General features: G+C 42.3%; 1 protein-coding gene across 1 annotated transcript; it reads right to left on the reverse strand.

Moving 5' to 3' along the window:
* Positions 1-5,037: 5,037 nt before the first annotated feature.
* On the reverse strand, positions 5,038-9,708 carry LOC133910614 (transcription factor MYBS3-like). Its single transcript, XM_062352966.1, has 3 exons — positions 9,249-9,708; positions 6,093-6,301; positions 5,038-5,954 (listed from the first exon to the last, which is right to left on the reverse strand). Exons 1-3 carry the CDS (start codon positions 9,577-9,579, stop codon positions 5,385-5,387), a joined length of 1,110 nt encoding a protein of 369 aa, XP_062208950.1. The 5' UTR covers positions 9,580-9,708; the 3' UTR covers positions 5,038-5,384.
* Positions 9,709-20,454: the final 10,746 nt, after the last annotated feature.

Below are 20,454 nucleotides of genomic sequence, written 5' to 3' on the forward strand. Positions count from 1 at the left end.
TCAAACGTACCAATATGCAGCTATGCAAGCTTGCCTCTACACCAATGAGTAGTTCAGATAAGCTCTCCAAGAGCTCTAGGAAAGCCTCTCACAGCTTTGGAAGCCATGCAATGCAATATCGAAGCATGGTTGGTGCGCTGTAGTATCTCACAGTTACATGCCTAGATATTGCCTTCTCGGTGAATAAAGTGTGTCAATACCTTCATGCACCGATGGATTTTCACTTGAGTGCAGTGAAACATATTCTTCGCTATCTTCAACATACTTGAGCAGATGGGCTTAAGATACATTGTTTGAGCTCGTTGTTACTTAGTGGCTTCTCTGATGCAGACTGGGCCGGGTGTATTGATGACCAACGGTCAGTGAAGGCTTTGCAATATTTCTTGGTGCAAATTTGATATCATGGAATGCCCGAAAACAAATGCCACTACTAAAATAGTATGGGTACAGCTTGTTCTTGGCGAATTGGGAGTATCTCTTCCTCGGGCACCATCGTTTCGGTGTGATAATTTAGGAGCAACTACTTATCAACAAATCCCGTATTTCATACTCGAACAACACATATTGAAGTTGACTTTCACTTCGTCCGTGAGCGAGTTGCTCACAAGGCAGTGCATATACGCTTCATCACATCTAAAGACCAGTTGGCGGATATCTTCGCAAAGACATTACCCCCTTATGCATTTAGGAAACTACCATTCAATCTCAATTTAGTTCCTGAAAAGTTATGATTAAGAGGGTTGTTAACATAGCTACATATGTATCAAGAATATGAGCTGTATAGATCATATGATAGTTAGTAACTTATCTTTGTAATATCTGTAATTAAGGAAAGATATTCGCGGCAGCCCTGGACTATAAAGAGCATGTCCGTAACAGCGTTTTGTGCTGCGACACTCCAAAACCTAGCCGTTTACCTTCTTTCATGTGTACTGGTCATGCAGCCTTGGAAACATACCCCTCACACGCACCAAGGCAGCCGGTCGGGCAGTCGTAGCGTGTCAGGCTCCTAACTGCTCCACGCATGATTTGTACATGCATGCATTTCTGCTAGTCTGCGATTGCTGCCCTAGTCTAGCCAATTGTGCCACAAATTTGTGCGTGCATGTATTGGATTTGTACGCAGGGAATAAGTTAGATTCTACCTAACATACGTGTCATACTCCTCCAATCCACTGTACATGCCAACTCGGTGCCCTTCCACTCCGCCGATTTGGCTTCGAAACACTAAAAAAAACTCTAAATCCAGTCGGTTTTGAAAAACCACATGTAGAACAGTCATTTCTTCTATCAGACCGTCGCACGTGGTTTTACATGCTCAATCCGTAAGAAGTTGGCTCCTCGGTCCATCAAGGTGCACTGTGTTCCAGTGATCTAACTTCCAAAAGATCTTGCTGCGATCTTCACAGGATCTTCCAGGATGTGAACCCACCATCGGGCACGCATGACCGCTGCTAATCCGCCCGTGTAGTTATATCGGTCACATACATAATCGCCCAATATATATAAACTCTTCCAGGATGTGAACCCAAGACCGAGCACGCATGGCGGGTTAACTTGTAACTCTTTATATATATAACTTATGGACTATATGAAGACTGAGGTGTGTGTTTTTCTAACATTTTTTATAAATAAAATTTTATTAACTCTTATCATTATAGCTGATTCGGTTCATACCACAGCCAACGTGCAAATTCGCAGAATATCATTTACGTATTCGAATCTCTTTCTCTCTTTTTGGGAGCTAGTTCAATGGCTGACAAAAACGTTGGTTTGCTGTTCTAAAATAGCTCTTCTAGCGCGGATGAAGTAACAAAGAGGCTTTTTCCCTCCATGAGATGAGTCAAAGAAAAAAGCTTTTTCATGTCATCCGTCCCATCACACCGATCTGCGGATCCCAGTCGGAAACGTCCTCAGTTCCTCGAAGCTCAAACATGTGGGCCGTCATCTTGTCGGGTATTCTACCAAACCCAAGTTTTTCAAGCCTTTGGTCAGTTGACGATATTTGCGCTTAGCCCTCAAAGTCGTCATTTGCGAGATTCATCAGGATACCCTGCAGCGTCAGTTGGCGATAAGAAACTCAACGCGAGTCTGACAGAAATCGACAGAAAGTTATGATCAATTCAAACTGACGATCAAAACACAGCTCGACATCTCAACAGGTGTCAAAAGAAATCGTGCATGACACCGATCGAGGAAACATTTAAGAGCTTGCTTGTTTGACACGGTCGTGCTTAACTCTCACTAATCTAGGGCAATCCAAATCTTGAACCGATCCTGTATTGAAGAACACAATCATCTGTCGTAATTTAGGACGATTTGGGAGAACTGTACTCTCGTCACACCATGGATTCCCTGAGATTTCAGACCAAACCAAATCGTGATCCTGATGTCGAGAAATATTTTTACTTGCCATGGCGATCGCGGTATCAGTTTCCTCTGAATTTGTGTCCCTCTTGTAGAACACTGACTCAGAATTAAGAACACATCGGTACACGTTTCTCCGGTCAATTTGCAACAATGGCATATGGCAGTACCAGATTGTAAGACTGAATCCAGTCCATCTAAAGAAACAAGATTGTATAAAAAAAAATTTCAAGATCAAAGAAAGAAGATTGCCACTGTCTTGACATTTGGCAGGAGAGTATTTTTAATCGATCATGGAGTTGACATTAGTTACCTTGCTAATCTTCTTCGATGAGTTGGTACGCTCATCTCATGTATACCTTGTTTTGCCGGCCATTGCCTGCACGTGAAGTTGAAATATGTGTTATGTATAGTTGCTGCTAGTTGGAGGCTGCCTCAAGGATTGATTGTTTTTCGTCGAATAATGACGTGCACTGGGACTCGAGAAGGTGTGGTTCCATACCTTTATCAAATCGGCCGATTCATTTCATCTGTTCCATTGATGTCGCTCTTTGTTTATAAACAAAACTTCAAATAAATTCTACACACATGGCAGTTTCATATGTGCAGTTTATGCACTGCTAAGATGTCAACTAATCATTCGCTGCCCAAAATAAAAAAGGTCAACTTGTCAGGAGACAGTTTATACAGGTAACATACAAACTACAGGACATGTTTGTTTGACGAAATTGATAAGTTAACAGGAGCGGCGGCGGCAATATATTGATAATATAGTCAACAATTCAGCATTGGCATCGTGACTGGCTGAACATTTTTCTTTTCAACTGCACAATGGAGTAATATAGATATATGGAAAGAATTTATCTAATATAAATTGCAAGAGCACAGTTAATCTGTTAAACATGACACTGAAATTCTTAAACTACTAGTTCTGTAGAGATGTACTTTATCCGCAAGTTACTCGGAGATTAGATATTTATTAATTTATCCTCCAAATTTCAGCGCATCCTGAAGTAATCAAATACACATGATAACATTTTATAACATGTTCAGTTGTTTTCCGCAGTTGTTTTATAACATGTCCCGAGGGTAGCAGCAGCAGCAGCGACAATATATTGATATACAGTCAACAACTCAGCATTAGCATCGTGATTGGCCGAATATTTTTTTTCCCAACTCTACTAGAGGGGAAAGTATCATATATAATTGTAACGAGTACAATTTTATCTGTGTTTAAACATAATATAGTGAAGCTCTTAGCTACTAAATCTGGAGAGATGCACTGCATCTGCAAGTTATTTGGACAAGATGATATTATTTGATAACAGATTCCTCCAGTTGTTTTTACTACACCGTATTTTTTTTCTTTCAGGTGGTACTAGAAAATGTGCCATCTGTTTACGTTTTTCAAAATGCACCTATATATAATAATGCTCAGGACTAAGCTTGATAGAGTGCCACTAACAGTAAGACATGACAAAAATTTAATTCTTAGATGGATGAAAATATATATCAGGAAATCAATGCTGTATCCTAAGAATCAAATTATTTCTCGGGAGTTCAAATAATAAGAAAATTTTGTGTCTGCTATCAGACTTAAGGATTGAAGGTGTTGTGATAATTCATTCATGCTACTAGCAAGAGACTTTCAACATATCTCCCATAAAATAGTGCTCGATAATCTTCTGTCCTCAGCTACAACATTAGGATGGTTTTGGACATGAGACTCATTGCCTTGTTTTGCTTGAATTCACCACATGATCAAAGTGGCTGAGAAACCAAATTGAAATATACTTTGGTTTATTTGTGATGAGTGATTGATATTAGTTTGATGATCTCCAGTTTTGCATGAGCATTGATATGTTAATTCTGGTGAACCAGGAACTTACGGTATAAACCTGGAACTTCCAGGTACCCTGGATGAAGTTTAGTTCTCTCATGATCACGATTCTTTTTGGGATGTGCTTTCCTCAACTGTTGATTTTGATTTGGACTAACTGAAGGTAGAGTTGGAGAAATGTGTTTGTTTGTCTTGTGATATATAAGTAATAGATGCAACTTGACGATCGACGATGCGATGATCAGGACTAAGCGGGATGCTTGATGCCGAACGATCAAGGAGGTCGAGTGGAGTCAAGGGTGATCCTAGATATACACGTGGAGATCAAATAAAGTATGGAAGATGGATGGAGACAGTGTGTTAAAAAAAGTCAAGAGAAATGGATGCAATGCAAGTGATAAGGCAGCCGAAGCGGGAGAGACTTGCCGATAGTCATGATCGCAAGACGGAGTACACGTGTCGACATCATGATGTTTGCTTGAGGTCAATCAAGTGGCAGTGAGTCATGCTTTGCAAAACATGCAAAGAGTTTCACGATTTAGCCTCAAAACTGTGGGAAGATGGAAGTGCACGTGGCATCTAGTGAAACTTGCGTCGATACAAAGCTAAGTCATGAAGCTCTATCTCTCTGAACTGAATGTGATTGGTCCCCCATAAGTTTGAGAGGATTATATATATATATTTGTTCAGGACCTCCCAAGAATACAAGTTGATATTACCAAAACTCTCTATGTCGTCCTGCGGACCCACCATCCTTTAATTCTCATAGAAAAAACCCTCTGCACCCAAATCATTCTATTAGCATTCAGGGTTCAGGGAGATTCGATAAATTTTCAAGGTAACACTAATAAACTCACTTGTTTGCAAATATGTAGTTAGAACTTAGAAACATGTCTAATTCTAGCATTTATGTGTCAAAATCTACACATCAATTTTCCAAAGCATGAAAGATAAATCAGAAAAGGTACATGCATGTAGCATCCCGACAGGCAACAATGTAGTCTAACAGTAGTAGTATGCTACTTTCATTGACATATGTATCTTCCATGCTTTGGAACATAAACTGGAAACAGAATAACTTAGCAGTTGCTACAGAAGTACATGCTCACATTCTGGGGTATTGGGACCATTAATATAATATGTAAGACTTGACCCAGTGGGACTATTCCATGCTTCCTCAAACTGCATGAATTGGACTGTTGTTTCTCTTTCTTGCATTAGGTCTAGTCATCGGTGGATTTACATGAAAAGCTGAATGCCTTGTATCCGTCGACCCAATAAGCTGAAGGGAAAGAGCAGAGGGTTCCATGGAGCCAGAACTAGCCTCACCAATACTGAGCTTAGACATACCGACAACATCATCTGCCTTAACCACCTCCTTACCATGCAAAGGAGTGGGTTTTAGGACTTCATGGGGTGTGCCTGCTTCCTCCATGTTAGCAACATTTGGAGGCCAAAGAGTTATTGGAACAGGGACTAATGCTGGGAAGAATGCTGGCACAGTCGGATCAGTTATGGTCTTGAATGGTATACTGGGGTTCATCTCCAAATCTGGTAGTGGCAATGAAGGCTCAGCGAATTCAGATTCCTCATGCTGCCTTAGATGCAAAGTTGGCAGCTGTTTAGCAAACTCTGCTTCATTCTGTTGCCCAAGATGTACCGTTAGCAATTGATTAGAACTTGTAGCTTCATCTTCAGTATTTTGGAGAGTAAATTGTTCCGCAACAACTGGGTCCTCGTCCATTGGCTGCAGATTGAAGAGGGAATCAGGGAAGCACAGAGATTAGAAGAACATTATATGCTAAAGAGAGGCCATCGCTAGTATTATGTAAAGTTTTTTAGATGAAATATTATGTAGGGTATTGCAAGAAAGAAAACAGCATACTGTTTCTGGGACCATGTCAAACAAGCTTGACCGCCTCTTTCGTCTTGATGAGTTTGTCTGTCTAATAAAGTACTTTTGAGCATGGCTGGCCACCTGAGTTGGGGTTCTGGAAACAACAAAGTTACGGGATATCCCACGCCAGTCTCCCTTTCCAAGCTTCTGCAGACCCATTAGAAACAGTCTATGTTCCTCTTCAGTCCAAGGTGTACCTGAAGCACAAAAGTAGTCCTTTGAAAGCTGTGCTGTGCACACTGGATGACTATGACAAAAAATAATACAGAAGCCCACATTCACTAGATTTTATACATTTAAGAAAATATCATCAGTTGTCCCCTTTGAATTTGACTAAAATCAGAAGATATAAACTTTCAGGCATTATAACCAATGTGTTTGAAGCTTCTCCATCTTGATATTAGCATATGTTCCATCAACTCATACTTGAATCTACAATTAATTCAGGCGAGATTCCATCTCTCAAGCAAAAGACCACCCCAGCACCACACAATAGTTTGACAATTTCTAAAGATAAAAGGCAAATAAACCTGCCTACCATGCATCTGCATTTATCGAATTGAAATCTGGAAATGCCTAATCTGGAGAGTTCCATTGCTAATGTCAAACTCTCATGCAATAGACAGGAAATTTCAGTATATAACACTGAATTCAAGTGCCTTTCAGGATTTGACACCCTACCCCATCAATGACTCAGAGTGACCCTACATGTCATCGTGATCTGAGTGGTAAATCCTGAAAGGCACACGAATTTAGACAGCCCCATCACTTGAATTCAGTGTTATATACTGAAATATCCCAGTAATAGACAGCCCCAACACATAAGAAATAATCTCAGAAAGTGGATAATAAGTGAACTGGCATGCGACTGGTTTGAATTCAGTGTTATATACTGAAATATCCCAGTAATAGACAGCCCCAACACATAAGAAATAATCTCAGAAAGTGGATAATAAGTGAACTGGCATGCGACTGGTCTCCTATTCAACATTTGTACAGTTGAATACTGAATATGCCTAACGGGGAGAACTTAATTGTCAAGGAAATAGGCCATAACGAGCAGACTTTAACATCTAACCCCAGTAATCAATTGATTTCACATGGTGTCTACATTCAAATTCTGGTCATGATAAACATGACAAAACAAATATATATTGAGAATCCTCATGCGACATTGTTGCCAGTTTTCAGATATCTCAATTGGAAGCTCAAGCTTGTAGGTATACTACTACTAAAACTGCTTACGGGTTTAAGACGTCTTCAAATAGAGAAAGCGGTTCTGATTTTTTTTTTCAGGACCTGAAGGTGAAGGGCTTTTACTTCTAAGCATTTAAAGTTATCTTTCTAAGTAAGGTAGACCTTGGGAAAGTGTGGTAGGAAGACATGACTTCCGTATGCTTCATTTGTTACACATGAGATGAAAGTGAACACAAGATGTAAAAGAGGCAATCAGATATTCCCCTATGCAAGGTCACTCCGGTTAAGGCACGCTATTGTTTTTATACAAAATGAATTTGTTTCACCTGTATCTGTGCCTATGTTCCAAAATTCTCCTCTCTCTTCTACCTCAAAGAATATCCCACAGCTGCATCTTCAAAACAGGATGCAGCCCCAGAGTTGCTCCTAGAAATAATGTCCTAAACGTATCATGCCGCAGGTACCTCCATGGCAACTTCGTGAGCACACATATAGGCATAAAGTGCATGAGAGACCACTTGAATTGGACACCATGGGTTAAGACCTTCCAAATTTAATAGCTATGGCAACAGAATGGTCCAGCTAGCATAACTAAACATTCAATAGGCCAAGTCATAAATATTGATCACTACAGCAGAATCGCATGATATTGCCTCGTACAAGGGAACTCCATTCGAGGTTTCACCCTTTTGCTCATTAAATTTGTAGCAATGTAGCAAGATAATTTAATTCATCACATATCCATTAGCGCAGCTGATTCAACACCAAATACAATAAAAAGCAAGCGGTCCTACTTCCTACATACTCTAACTTAACCTACAAGCAAACTGTAAAGATGCTTGGCTCCTGCAGTCCCTTTAAAGCCAAGTGCCAATAGTGTACTCTTGCACAGTCGTACTGATAGAATAACATATCGATACCAACACAGATACATTAAAAAAAACACATGGTGATCGCTTTAGGACTGGTGGTCAAAACAACTGGAAACTGATAGGGCTAGATTCTTTTAGGATCAGGTGATTAAATTAAAGGCGAAAGAGACATGAGGGGGTGCACTTGTGGGGCTCTGTAGTCTGTAGTCGTGGCCAGCCACTAACTCTCGTGGAATGCGATCTATCCAGGTATTGTGATGCACATGCCCATGTAACTTAATCAGGTGGGAAAAGATATTTAGCTGAGTTGATTTGTGTCGGCCATTCTTGACGGTTCCTAAAGACACCATTCTCAACAATAATAGCGTCAAAAACTCGAGTCTAGCAAATAAACTAGTAAAAAGGAGAGTGATTCTTATAGCATGTATTTAAAATATTGATATCAGTGCAAGATAGCTTCTTTTTCTAATTTCCTGTGGAAAGCTTGATTGCATCTCAAATGGAACAGGGGCCTACCACTCTTTGATCTCAAAAGGACACTGTAGCTATATGGTTTTGGCATTATATTGAGTGCTACCAACTCCCATTTTGGATGGATATGAAGATATATGGAGATGGGCATGTCAGATACATTAAAAAAAAAGGAATATGCTGTGCAATTCACCCCGCAACATTGTATTTCTCTTTATCACATTTCGCGATGATAAACAGTACAGAATTTGAAGAAATCGAACTAAAAAGTTGGGTATGACAAAAAAAATGTATCTTTCTTCTCTTGACGCAGAACAAAATGTAAGTAGTTCGTTCCCAAAAGAAATAACAAATTGTAAGTAGTAGTATTAAACAACTACTACTACAGCTCAGCGTCCTCCATGACGCACATAGAACGCCATGACGCACGAGTACAAAAGAAGCAATCAAATGCAATAACAAGTGCAATTGGCAGGGAAAACGGCACTTTTCTCTGTTTCACGCTCGTTCATCGAGGTAATTCGTCTAGGAGAAGCGCATTCGGGAGCGTCCCACGAACAACAGGAGCAAACCAAAGGAACCGATTGATGAAAAAAAAAATCACCTTTCTTCCGCTCGGCGCGGCCATTCGTCGAGCAGGATGCGTGCGCGGGGTCGTCGGACACGTACCCCGCGCCGCCATCTCCCCCTCCCCTGCCCCCACCCGCTCCTCCCGCCGCCGGCGACGAGCTCCCGGACCCGCCCCCGAGCGACGACGCGATGCAACTCATGCTGGCGCTCTTCTTCATCGCCACCGGCGCGGGCGCCGACGTGAGCCGCACGCCGAACAGCCTCACCCCGCCCCCGTCCGCGCCGCCGCCGCCGCCGCCGGAGCGGGCGGGGCAGGTGCGCGCGTTGTGGCCGTTGTTACTGCAGTGCGAGCACCGCCGCGTCATGGCTCTGGCACGTGCTACGCGCGCGGACGCGTGGGCTTCGTACGTGCGACGAGCAGCGAGCGAGCGTACCAACTGCGTCGCCGTGCGCGCTGGTTTTAGCTGTTTTCTCTCTTCTTTCCGAGGAGCTGATATTTCGGGAGTATTTAAAAGGACCGGACGAGACGAAATGACGATAAAGCCAGCACCTTCCCTTCGTTAACGGTGGTGGACTAGCGGTAAATTCAGTCACTCAACTAGACGGATTGGCGCCTAAGTCGTGCCCGTTTTCCATTTTTTGTTGCAGAACATAGCAAAAGAAGGATTAAAAAAAATGAGTTCAATATTTTTAGACATTTTAATATTTATTTTGAATTTATTAATATTTAACATATTTATTTAATTATTGAAAAAACAGTGATACTTTTATACATATACATAATTTTAACATGCAAATGACAGTAATAAAAAACTAACTAAATTTGTTTCATTTTTTTAGTTTTAGATATTTTTCTATGCATTTTAATTATTTCTGTCGATCTATCAGAATAATTATTATTCTTTTCAATATTTTTTAAAATTTCAAAAAATTATGTGCATATATATATATACATATACATATATGTACATGTATATACACATAAAAAAAACTATATAAACAATAGCTACAGTACTTAGGCCATATTTATTTACTGCTTCTAGTTCTGCTTCTACTGCTGCTAAAAGCCAAAAGCTAGAACAAATAAGGTTCTGAAGAAGTAGATTCTGAAGAAGCCAGAAATCTACTTCTAAGTAAAATGAATTAAAGCTGAGAAGCTCGTTAAGAGACGTTTTTCTGAGAAGCTATGTACTGAGAAGCTAAAATTTTATTATAGAAGCTAATAATCTATTTTCAAATATAGCTTTTCAGATAAGTCCAAAGCACCGTTTTCAAAAAATCAAAAAAAAAACTCAAACAAACATACCCTTACTCTAAAATTGCTCCAAACTAGATGCCGAGGAAGCAGACATGAGCTCATCACCTCGGGCTTCCCTTCTTCCTTTTTTCATCTTTCATTTCTTCTCACTCTCTTTTTTTTCTCCATCATCCATGACAAAAGTTATATATTGAAAGCTTAGGGAATTTTCATTGGCTGTGAAACAGTAGAAGGGCTTGAGCCTCCCGAATAGGACCCTATGCGAGGAGTCAGCATTCAGAATACTATAGCTTCTGAATTGCTTTTGATAATCGCACGTTTTTTTACTGGCGTTGTTGATGTGATCAAAGGTGAACCACAAGACATTCCATCCCAATATTCATTACCTCATCCTATCACCTTTTATTCTCTGGGAAAAAAAAGAACATCAGAATATGTTGACATCATTTAAACATCGTCTTCTTGGACCGCCCAATCATGTCCCAGCCATGCGATCCAATCCCACTTAGCCAACTATAAGATACATGCGACCAATCAGCTTCAATATCAAATATTATCGACCAGAGAGCGCACTAATACATTTCAGTTTTTAAGTAAATGGGCAAGAGTATTGCCCTTCATTAAATAGAAATTAGAGAAACCGTTGTATCCGGATTCACCCCAACAGCCTAAGCATGCCGTAATGCCGGCTGGACATTAGTTCAGGAGAAAAGGGAAAAAAACACTAAATCGATTGAACAATTCGCAGCTATCCCTTCTTTATTCGCTAGGATGTACTAACACATTTTACAGCTTATATATATTTAATTCCTCATTTTTTATTACAAAATTGCATACACACCACACTCACAAACTACATCCTTACCACATAACTAAAAATTGTATAACCAAAAGTATTCGCTGTATGTAAATTATGCTATCCGAATTTGAACCCTCGCTTGTTTCAAACATGCAGGAAATACAACTTCGTAACGTATTACGCACGCACTGTCTATTTCGATGGTTTACTCTTTTTGTCCAAATATTAATTCTCTCATCTATTTTATATTTTTTCACCTAACATATGCTAATATCAATGCGTAGATAGACAAATAAGATAAATGGTAAGTGTGCACCAATAGCAGAATCTTCCCTTCGCCGTGCGGAAACAGACGAGAGGCCGGGGCATTTCGGGCATCGGCAGCTCGATCTCGCGCCAAGCCACCGCCGCACCACGTGAGCGGAGGGCGGACGGTGCTAAAGGTGTCAGCGGTTCCAAGGCGATAAGAGTGTGGGGCTAGCGGCGGGGGCGCGCACGTCGTCAAGCTCCGCGACGCGCCGGCGCGGGTTGACCTGGAGCGCGGGCAGAGGCCAGACGGGGGTCGTCGGCGAGGTTAAAAAAACACGTAAATTTCCCGGTGGCCGTCGGTCTCACGGCGTACGGGGCACGGCCCGTGATGTCTGGCTTCCGAGAAGTTCCCTATGGACGGGTCTGGCCGACGGAGGACGGTGGCGGTGGAGGATACGCGTTATGTACGTGCCTCGCCGGAATTGTTTACTGATGAACGACCGAGCGCGTCGTGCTCTGCTCTCGCCGAAAGCTAAACTTCACAAACCTCGAAAACTAATGTCGCTGGTGCAGGAGTACTCCGTGGTGTCAGGAAACGTCACCGAGGCATTTTTTAGATAATGGAAACAAATTCCGTCGTGACTGGTGCTCACAAACTGATTTATTATCACAGCCACGCTGCAGTATACATGCAGGATTATGAAAGCAAATAAAATAATATATTATATGATAATTGAAATTTTATCGATCATATAGTCTGTTATTAAATCGTTATCTATCTTAGTAAGGACTTTCATAATGACCATCTCTAATTTTTAACACACCTTGTTCACGTCTTCCCTTTGTTCCTCCGTCTACAATAGTCTCCGATGCCAAAGCGTACATGTCCATATCCATGTCCATGGGTATCGAGATGCAAAGCGAACATTGTACGCTATCGTCAACAACCGCTTAACTGATAGGCCGTCAAATCGTAGTGGAAACATTTGTCTCGAATCGATCGATCCTGCACGAAACATGTGCGAGATCGAGTTCATTTCTTGTGGAGTCCCCAATTTCTAATCGCGTCGAAGATGGAAACAGGTATCTATCTATCTATCTTCGGAGTGATAAAGCAAAGCTATCTTGCTTGTATCTTGATTAATACTTTATAATAAGCTAAGTAGTGCTATCGAAAGTGATGCGTCAGTTAAACAAAGCTACGTACAGAATGGTAAATAAAATAAGCTCTTGTGATGTTTCCTCCAGTCCAAGGTCGTGATGGTTCAGTTCTAGCTAACTCCTGTTTTGTTCGTAAGCCAAAGACAGGTTAAAAGTTCGGATGAAGGGAAGAAATAAAAATGATGGGTCAGGAGAAACGTGATTGTCTGGTACTTCGGCCCAAGATGAACAATGGGCTTCGGCCCAAGAATAAAAATAGCCCATCGTCGGCCCAAATGGCGCGAGGCAGCCTGCATCCAGAACCGAATGAGGCCCAAGAATAAAAATAGCCCAAATGGCGCGAGGCAGCCTGATCCAAATTTTAAGCCAGGAATGGATAGTCCAAGGTTATTGATAATTGATCCACTACAGACTATCATGATGGATTCAGGTTATGTTAGAAACAAAATTATATGTCGATCTTTCGAAATGGACTCCGATCCACACACATGTTCCAAGTTTAATCCCCCCCCCCCACCACACACACATATATATATAGAATAAGAAAGAAAAGTATTTCTTGGTATCTGATCATTGAAGTGAATTTCATAGTAATATAAGATATGAGAGAGGTTACTTCCTAGCTAGGGCACCGTCGACTGTGAAGAGCGCGGCAGAGCCAGTCGATTTTGTGAGATTATCATGGAATGTCCGTTGCATTGATTCGAGTAGCATGTATTACATTATATAGGCGCATGTGAAAGCAAATTAAGAAGCCGGATAGGCACAGGAGCCGGATGACCATGGTAGTCGGACGGTCATCCATGCATGCATGCACAGGAAGGCAAGGAGCCAGATTATCTGTTTAACATGCCCCTCAGTCAGAGCGTCACTAGAGCAGACGTTCAAAATAGACCTGAACTCAGTGAATACTGACGTCGGAAGCTCCTTAGTGAAGATGTCAATGTACTAGGATGAAGTCAGACATGAAGAACACGAACGTCACTGAAGGTGACACGCTCCCGAACAAAGTGTAGATCAATCTCTACGTGCTTGGTGCGCTGATGCAACACCGGGTTAAAGGTCTCATGCTTGATGACAGGGCTAAAGGTCTCATCAAAATCAACACCAGGCCACTACGTAAAGCCACGAAGAACCTATCATGCTTTGTATTGGTCAAGGGAGCCATTAGACTTGAACTTGTGACGAAAGATCCACTTATTGGTAACGATGTTGCCATAAGTCAGTTGTGGCACAAGAACCTAAGTACTGTTGGCCAACAAAGTTGCGTACTCTTCCTCCATGATGTGGCACCACTGTGGATTGGCTAAGGTATATTGATATGTTTTGGGAATCGGAGATAGGGCGCTCACATTCAAGTTGAGGCGCTGAACTAGTTGGCGAAAATCGTGTTTGCCTCGCATCACCATAGAGTGCTCATTGGTGATGAGCGCAACCGGCACGGCACCAACCGGAAGCCGCAAGGCAGAGGCTGTGGTAGGCGTGGCCATGACAGGCATGGCAGCCAAAGTTGTGGCAGACATAGGCAAAGAGGGCGCCTCAACTAGAGGCGCGGAGGGCGGCATCATTGGCTACGAGGCCAAGGCTGAGGCCGCAAGCGATGCACCCGGAGGCACGCTGTCACATCCTTAAATCCGTAATCATGTCATTAAGCATAAGCATGCATCATGAGCATCATATTTATTTGTTGAGTGCTTGTTAAATTCTTTTGGTGGTTTAACTTGCGTTTAGAGTTATGAAGATACCTGATGCTAAAGTTTCTTTTAGTTTATATCTCGCATAGGCATGGTGGGTGAGTCTAATTTAAATTGGGCTCATCTCATTTTGTTATCGCTGCACAAGAATTCTTAGAATTTACAGAGCACTAGAGCATCCTTTTAGGTAAATAGAAGCAAGAAGGAAAATGGGAGAGAATGAATAGAATTTCAGCTAAAATATTTCATTACTCTAAAGCGTGGGACCCACTAGCTGGCCCCACCACCTCTTTCTCTCTCACTCAGCTGCAAGACCAGCAACTCCACCTCACTCCCTCACTTGCTCCCTCTCCCTCACACACTCTCTTGCTCACTCCAACCAGCCAAAGAGAAAGAAAGGGCAGCAACTCCCTCTCCTCTCTCAAGCTCTCTCTCACTTTTCTGTCTCAAGAAGCAAAAATTGAGGTACGCATGTCATCCCATTGCCTTCTCCAAATCCCTATCTTTCCATCCATCCAAGATTTTCTTGCATGCATGATGATTTAGAGGATTTACAAATCAGTTTTCGTCACCCTTTCTTCTCTGAAAATTTCAGCACTTTGGTCTCTCTTCTCCGAGCCATTTCCTCCGATTCTTCCCCAACTGACGGTCACTAACCATGAAAAAGGACCTTAGGTAAGTTCTCTAGGCTCCCTTGGTGAGAATGCAGGTTTGGTTTGGTCGGATTCGAGTTTAGGAGCTGCATTCTTGAAAATGGTGATGCATCGTTGTGTTCTTGAAATGGAGCTAGTATGAGGAGTTTTGAAGGAGTTAGAGCTAGTGATTTGAGCTTTTAGAGTGGGTAAATTAGTTCTAGAATACATGAATTAGTACCAAACATGTCTATCCTCAATTTAGAAAGACATGCAAGTTGAATCGGCCGACGAATCATCGAAAAACTCCCGTTCTACTACAACTCAAAGGTTTCGAGTTACAACCCATAGGTTCTGCTTTAATCCAAGCTATTTTTAACAGAGAACACTTGCCCGGAACCTCACCCCGAGGTTACGGATTAAACCCGGACCTTCTGAATTTACTGTTCATCAAAAGTTTTTTTACTTGTTTGGTAACTTTGTTGGTAGCTTATATATTTTATAGTTAATTCATACGAACTTCAAAAATTATGAAATCAGTTGCACTAGCTTCATATGAGTATTAACTACATGTAAAAAAAATTATAACTCAATAAAATACCATTTAACGATTAATAATTAATTAAATGTGTTTTAGCTTAATTAAATCACAGTTAATTAATACCATGTCCTAAAATTATAAAACCACTTGAAAAATTCATGTTATGATAATTAATATCTAGGAAAAATATAATTTAGAATTGAAATGTTGTTTAAATTGTGAATCTCAATTAATCTTAATAGCTAGCTTAATTACGATCTTTTTTAACAGGCCTTAACTTATCTTTTATACCATGAGCTTTCGCATTTCCATTCATATGATTCTTGTTGTCTCATATTCTTTACTCAGTACCTCATATCCCATTCAAATTTTATGGCATTTGGTGTATGTATCATAGTATTTCATCATGTTAATTGTGATGCACCATTCTTTCTTTTAGCGATCGACGAACCGGACAGCGGCGAGGGTATTCTTGAGGTGGAACCTAGTTGTGATATTATGTGTGAAGCACTTGATCAATGCAAGCATCTAAGCATGTTGCATCTATTACTTTGGATCATATGTTGTCTTTAATTTGATAAAGTGTGATATATGTATATCACACATGATAGTTAGTTGAGGTCAGGTTTTTGGGAGTAGATTCTAATTGTTGAATTGCCCTTCCTTGTTATTGTTATCCTTTGATCTATTGTAACCCTGGGGAGTAGCACTTAATGGTTTAATTTAAAACGAATATGCTTAACAAGGCTTAGGTCATCGGTAGTAGTCGAGCGGTGGTTCGATCATCGTTCGCGAGCTTAGGGCTTACTTTTATTCACAAAGACAATGATGATGGAGGGATGTGTAAGTTAGTAAGAATGAGATGAGATTTGGGAGGGCGGTAGGGATGGCTCGAGAAAGGAGTCCTGGATGTTATAAGCCCGCTTGAATCGCTTAAGTACCGACCGTTGTTGTAGTTGGCTTTGGCACTTTTCATACTTACCACATATCGATATAATGGTAAGATAAGGTGAGTAACTTTTGTAGCTATGACCTTTTGTCTTGTTGGCCTATGGTGTCGTGGGCATAATTGGCTTATAGAGGTAACGTCGTAAAGGTGATGTGGGTATAATAGGTTTGTATAGGTATCTAGTTTACTCGAGGAGTAGTTCTAGCTACCTTCACACCTTTATGCATAACTAGGGTGCCCTGAGAGTAGCTCTAGTGGACCTCCTCACCTATAGGTGCATGTTCAAACGGTCGGGGCTTAATTGAAAAAGGTTGTCACAAGTACCCTCTTATGTGTACTTTAACCGGTAGCATAAGCCGAATGGTACTCGTGTCGTGTGGGCAAAGGAGTACCTCCTACAAGGTGTAAGATCAATTTGAATTTCCACACTCTCAGTTATGAGCATGCTTCTATCCATTTATATCAATCGTAAAGTTTTCGATATCAGAATGTTGTTATGGTATGTTGGGAAGTGGTTGGTGGTGTTAATAAGCAGTTGATATGGTATAATTTACAGTTTTGTTATGTTTATGATATCAGGATATAAGGGTGTTTTGATTAGGTGTAGATGCTTACACTTGAGTTCAAATTGCTTTTGCATATGAAGTTACTTAACCTTTGTGGCTGAGTCCTTGCTAATTACTCATAAGTATTCTTCTTGGAGTCGGGGTATTTATAAGTGTCCATTATGGATTAATTCTTATGAGTACTTTCATACTCATGTACTTTATTTACTTTTCAGATGAGGAAGATTTAGTTTTTCACTACTTTATACCCGTCGATGTTAGCGACGGGCAGGAGTAATGTCATTCTACTCGTGTGTTGTTAGTTTGGGGTGGCGCCTTAGGGCAAACGATGCTACTCATCTTTTATCGTCATGTAACTTATTCTGCTGCGTAACTACTCTAACAAATATTAGGGTTATGTATTTTTTTTGTAAAGTTTAATCCACTTAAGGACTTGTAACTTAATTTAATTACTCACTCTTTATTATATCTTGTGATGATGTGCTTGTTGTAAAGGCGTGTGTTCCGATCCTGAAAGTAAACACATGCTGGGACTATCGAAATGGTATTCCAGTTAACAATTGTGGGCGTAATTATAAAAAATGAGCATCCCAATAATTAGCTTAAATACTATTTTGATGGTTCCTCACGCACGCCGAACCCAGGTGGAGGGTCGTAGGGGCGTACCGAGCCTGGTGTGCGCACAGGGGGTTTGGGCAGCCAGGCCATGCTAACCAAGCCGCTCATGGGGCTGGGAGTCAAGCGAGCAACTAGGGGCAACCGGATCACCAGGGAGACCTGCGGTGAGAGATGACCATGACAGACCAATGGGTGTTGACACGATCGTGTCAAGAGACAAAAAAAAATCAAATACACCATGAGGTAGCTGGTTGTGCAACTCGACGAGAGGGAACGAGTTCTCATCGAATGTCACATAATGGGATATGATAACTCGATTGGATGAGAGATTGAGACACCGATAACCTTTATGATCGGAGGAGTAGCCAAGAAATACACACATGGTGGAACATGGAGACAACTTGTTGGGTGCAGTGACTGACAAGTTGGGATAACACTTCTAGCCAAAGACACGAAGATGAATGTGGGTGGCACGTTGTAAAGCCCGAAGTGCGGAGTGGAGAAGGAGAGGGGTTTTGTGAGGAGGCGATTGAGAAGATATGTGGCGGCATGAAGGGCCTCAACCTAGTAGGAAGGCGAAAGGTTTGCTTGAAAAAGGAGAGAACACACTATGTTGTTGGTGGAATGAATAATGTGTTCGGCTTTGCCATTCTGTTGTGAAGTGTAGCGTCAAGACATACGAAGAGAGACACCATTGGTGAGAAAGAAGGTGCGGGTAGTGGAGTTGTAAAACTCATGGCCATTGTCGCACTATACACTCTTAATCTTGCAGCCAAACTGCGTAGCCACAAAGGAGAAAAAAAATTAGAGAGAGCGAAAAAAGTGTCGAATTTAAGACATAAAAGAAACGTCTAAAGAAAATGAGAGCAATCATCAAGAATGACTAAGTAATACTTGTAACCGGAGACACTGGCAACAGAAGAGGTCAAAATGTCACAATGTACTAAGTCGAAATTGTTGAGAGCTCTAGAGTTTGATGTGGCAAAGGGAAGACATACATGATGGCCAAGCTAAGAAGCATGACATAGAGTATCGCTAGCACCCTTATTACATGAAATATAAGAAGAACTAACAAGCCTTGAAAGAGCATCGCCACCGGGGTGACCAAGATGACAGTGCCAAAGCGAAGTAGGGGCGCCGACAAGGAGGGTATAATATGAAGTGGTGGGCACCGACACATGAAGAGGGTAGAGGGGACCGAAGCTATTGCACTTGTCGATCACATTCCTGGAACGAAGATCCTTCATAGAAAGGCCGACAACGTCAAACTCAACGAAACAATTATTTTTTATGGTAAACTAATGAACAAATATGAGATTCTTAATAATGTTTGGAGCGATTAAGACGAAGATGACCATGAAGATGACCATGAAGATTAGTGAAGCATGTGGAGGTAATGGGTAGCAATGACCCATTACCGACAATGATTGATGAAGGATTAAAAGACTTAGACAAGAAGGAGGATGACAAGTTACCGACGTCGAAAGTCACGTGCGAGGAAGCCTCGAAATCCATGTACCAGTCTGTGGTCAGCGGTGGCATTAGCGTCATAGTGCTGAACGTGTTTGCCAGAGACGTCTGGTCCCAGAACTGAACATGGGAGTCTCGGTGGGAGGAGCGGGCGCTAGTAGAGGAACTTACAGCAACAGCAAGTAGTAGGCGGGCATCGTCATTGGCAGTGGCAGGTATGCCACCATGATGTGGGGCACAGGCGCACCACCCAGACTGCAGCGTGTTGACAACCAGGGGTGGGCATCGAAGCTCTGCTGTGGTCCGGGCCACATTTGGATGGTGCCCATCCACGGGTTGTAGAAGGAAGACCACTCGGATGGAGCGCTAGTGGTACTGGATTTGCCACCCCCATTTTTGCGACGTCATCAACGGTCGGTGTTGCTTGACCCGCTGGAGGAGCCAGTACCACCATGCATCACGGCAGGAGGCGCCATAGAGCGGCTACCCGAGGCGGTAGCCTAGCCGCTAGCGGGCTGGGCGCCCCCCTTAGCGCCAGGGAGGTGGTAAGGAGGAAAGTCATCGACTGCTGGGAAGGGTGCGATGCCATCTTGAGTTCCTCAAGAAGGAGGTCGGAATGATCGAGGAACATCTAGAATGGTCGTTGCCGCTTGAGGAGAGACGACATGTATGCGAACTTCTCATTCAACTCGCGCAAGATGGTGAGGACAAGAGTGCGGTCAAGGACAGGCTCGCCCAGGGTGCCTAGAGAGTCGACCATGCTCTTCAGGTGATGGAAGTAGTCTGAGATGGTGAGGTTGCCCTGGACAAAGGAGTGGAACTCGGTGTTGAGGTGCAGCGCGCATGTCTCCCAGTTGCTGATGAATTACCCCTCAAGTGCTTATCAGACAACGCGCGCGGTGATGCCATTCTCCATGACGATATGGCAAAGGTCAATGGTTATTGTGTTGTATAGCCACTCGAGGACAATGCAATCCATGCAGTACCAGTCGGCGAAGTCACGACAGAAGACGTCGAAAAGGACCTAAGAAGTCAGCGAGTACTTGCCCAATGTGATGAGGAACCGACTGCGCCATTTGTTGTAGTTAAGCGAGCCGAGGTCAAGGATGACGGGCACCAGCACTCGAATATTCTGGACGGCGACCACCTGGGTGTGAAGGTTGGCAATGGTTGTGGCTTCGTGGAGGATCAGGACCCGGGCAATGTCATCATCATGGGCGATAGCCTCTTTGTGGGCACGGGTGTCAGCCTTGTCATGGTCGCGGGCGGCAACCTCCTGATGGTCACGGGCTGCGACGGCCTC

This window comes from Phragmites australis, chromosome 1 (genome assembly GCF_958298935.1).
Source record: "Phragmites australis chromosome 1, lpPhrAust1.1, whole genome shotgun sequence".
Lineage (NCBI taxonomy): Eukaryota > Viridiplantae > Streptophyta > Magnoliopsida > Poales > Poaceae > Phragmites > Phragmites australis.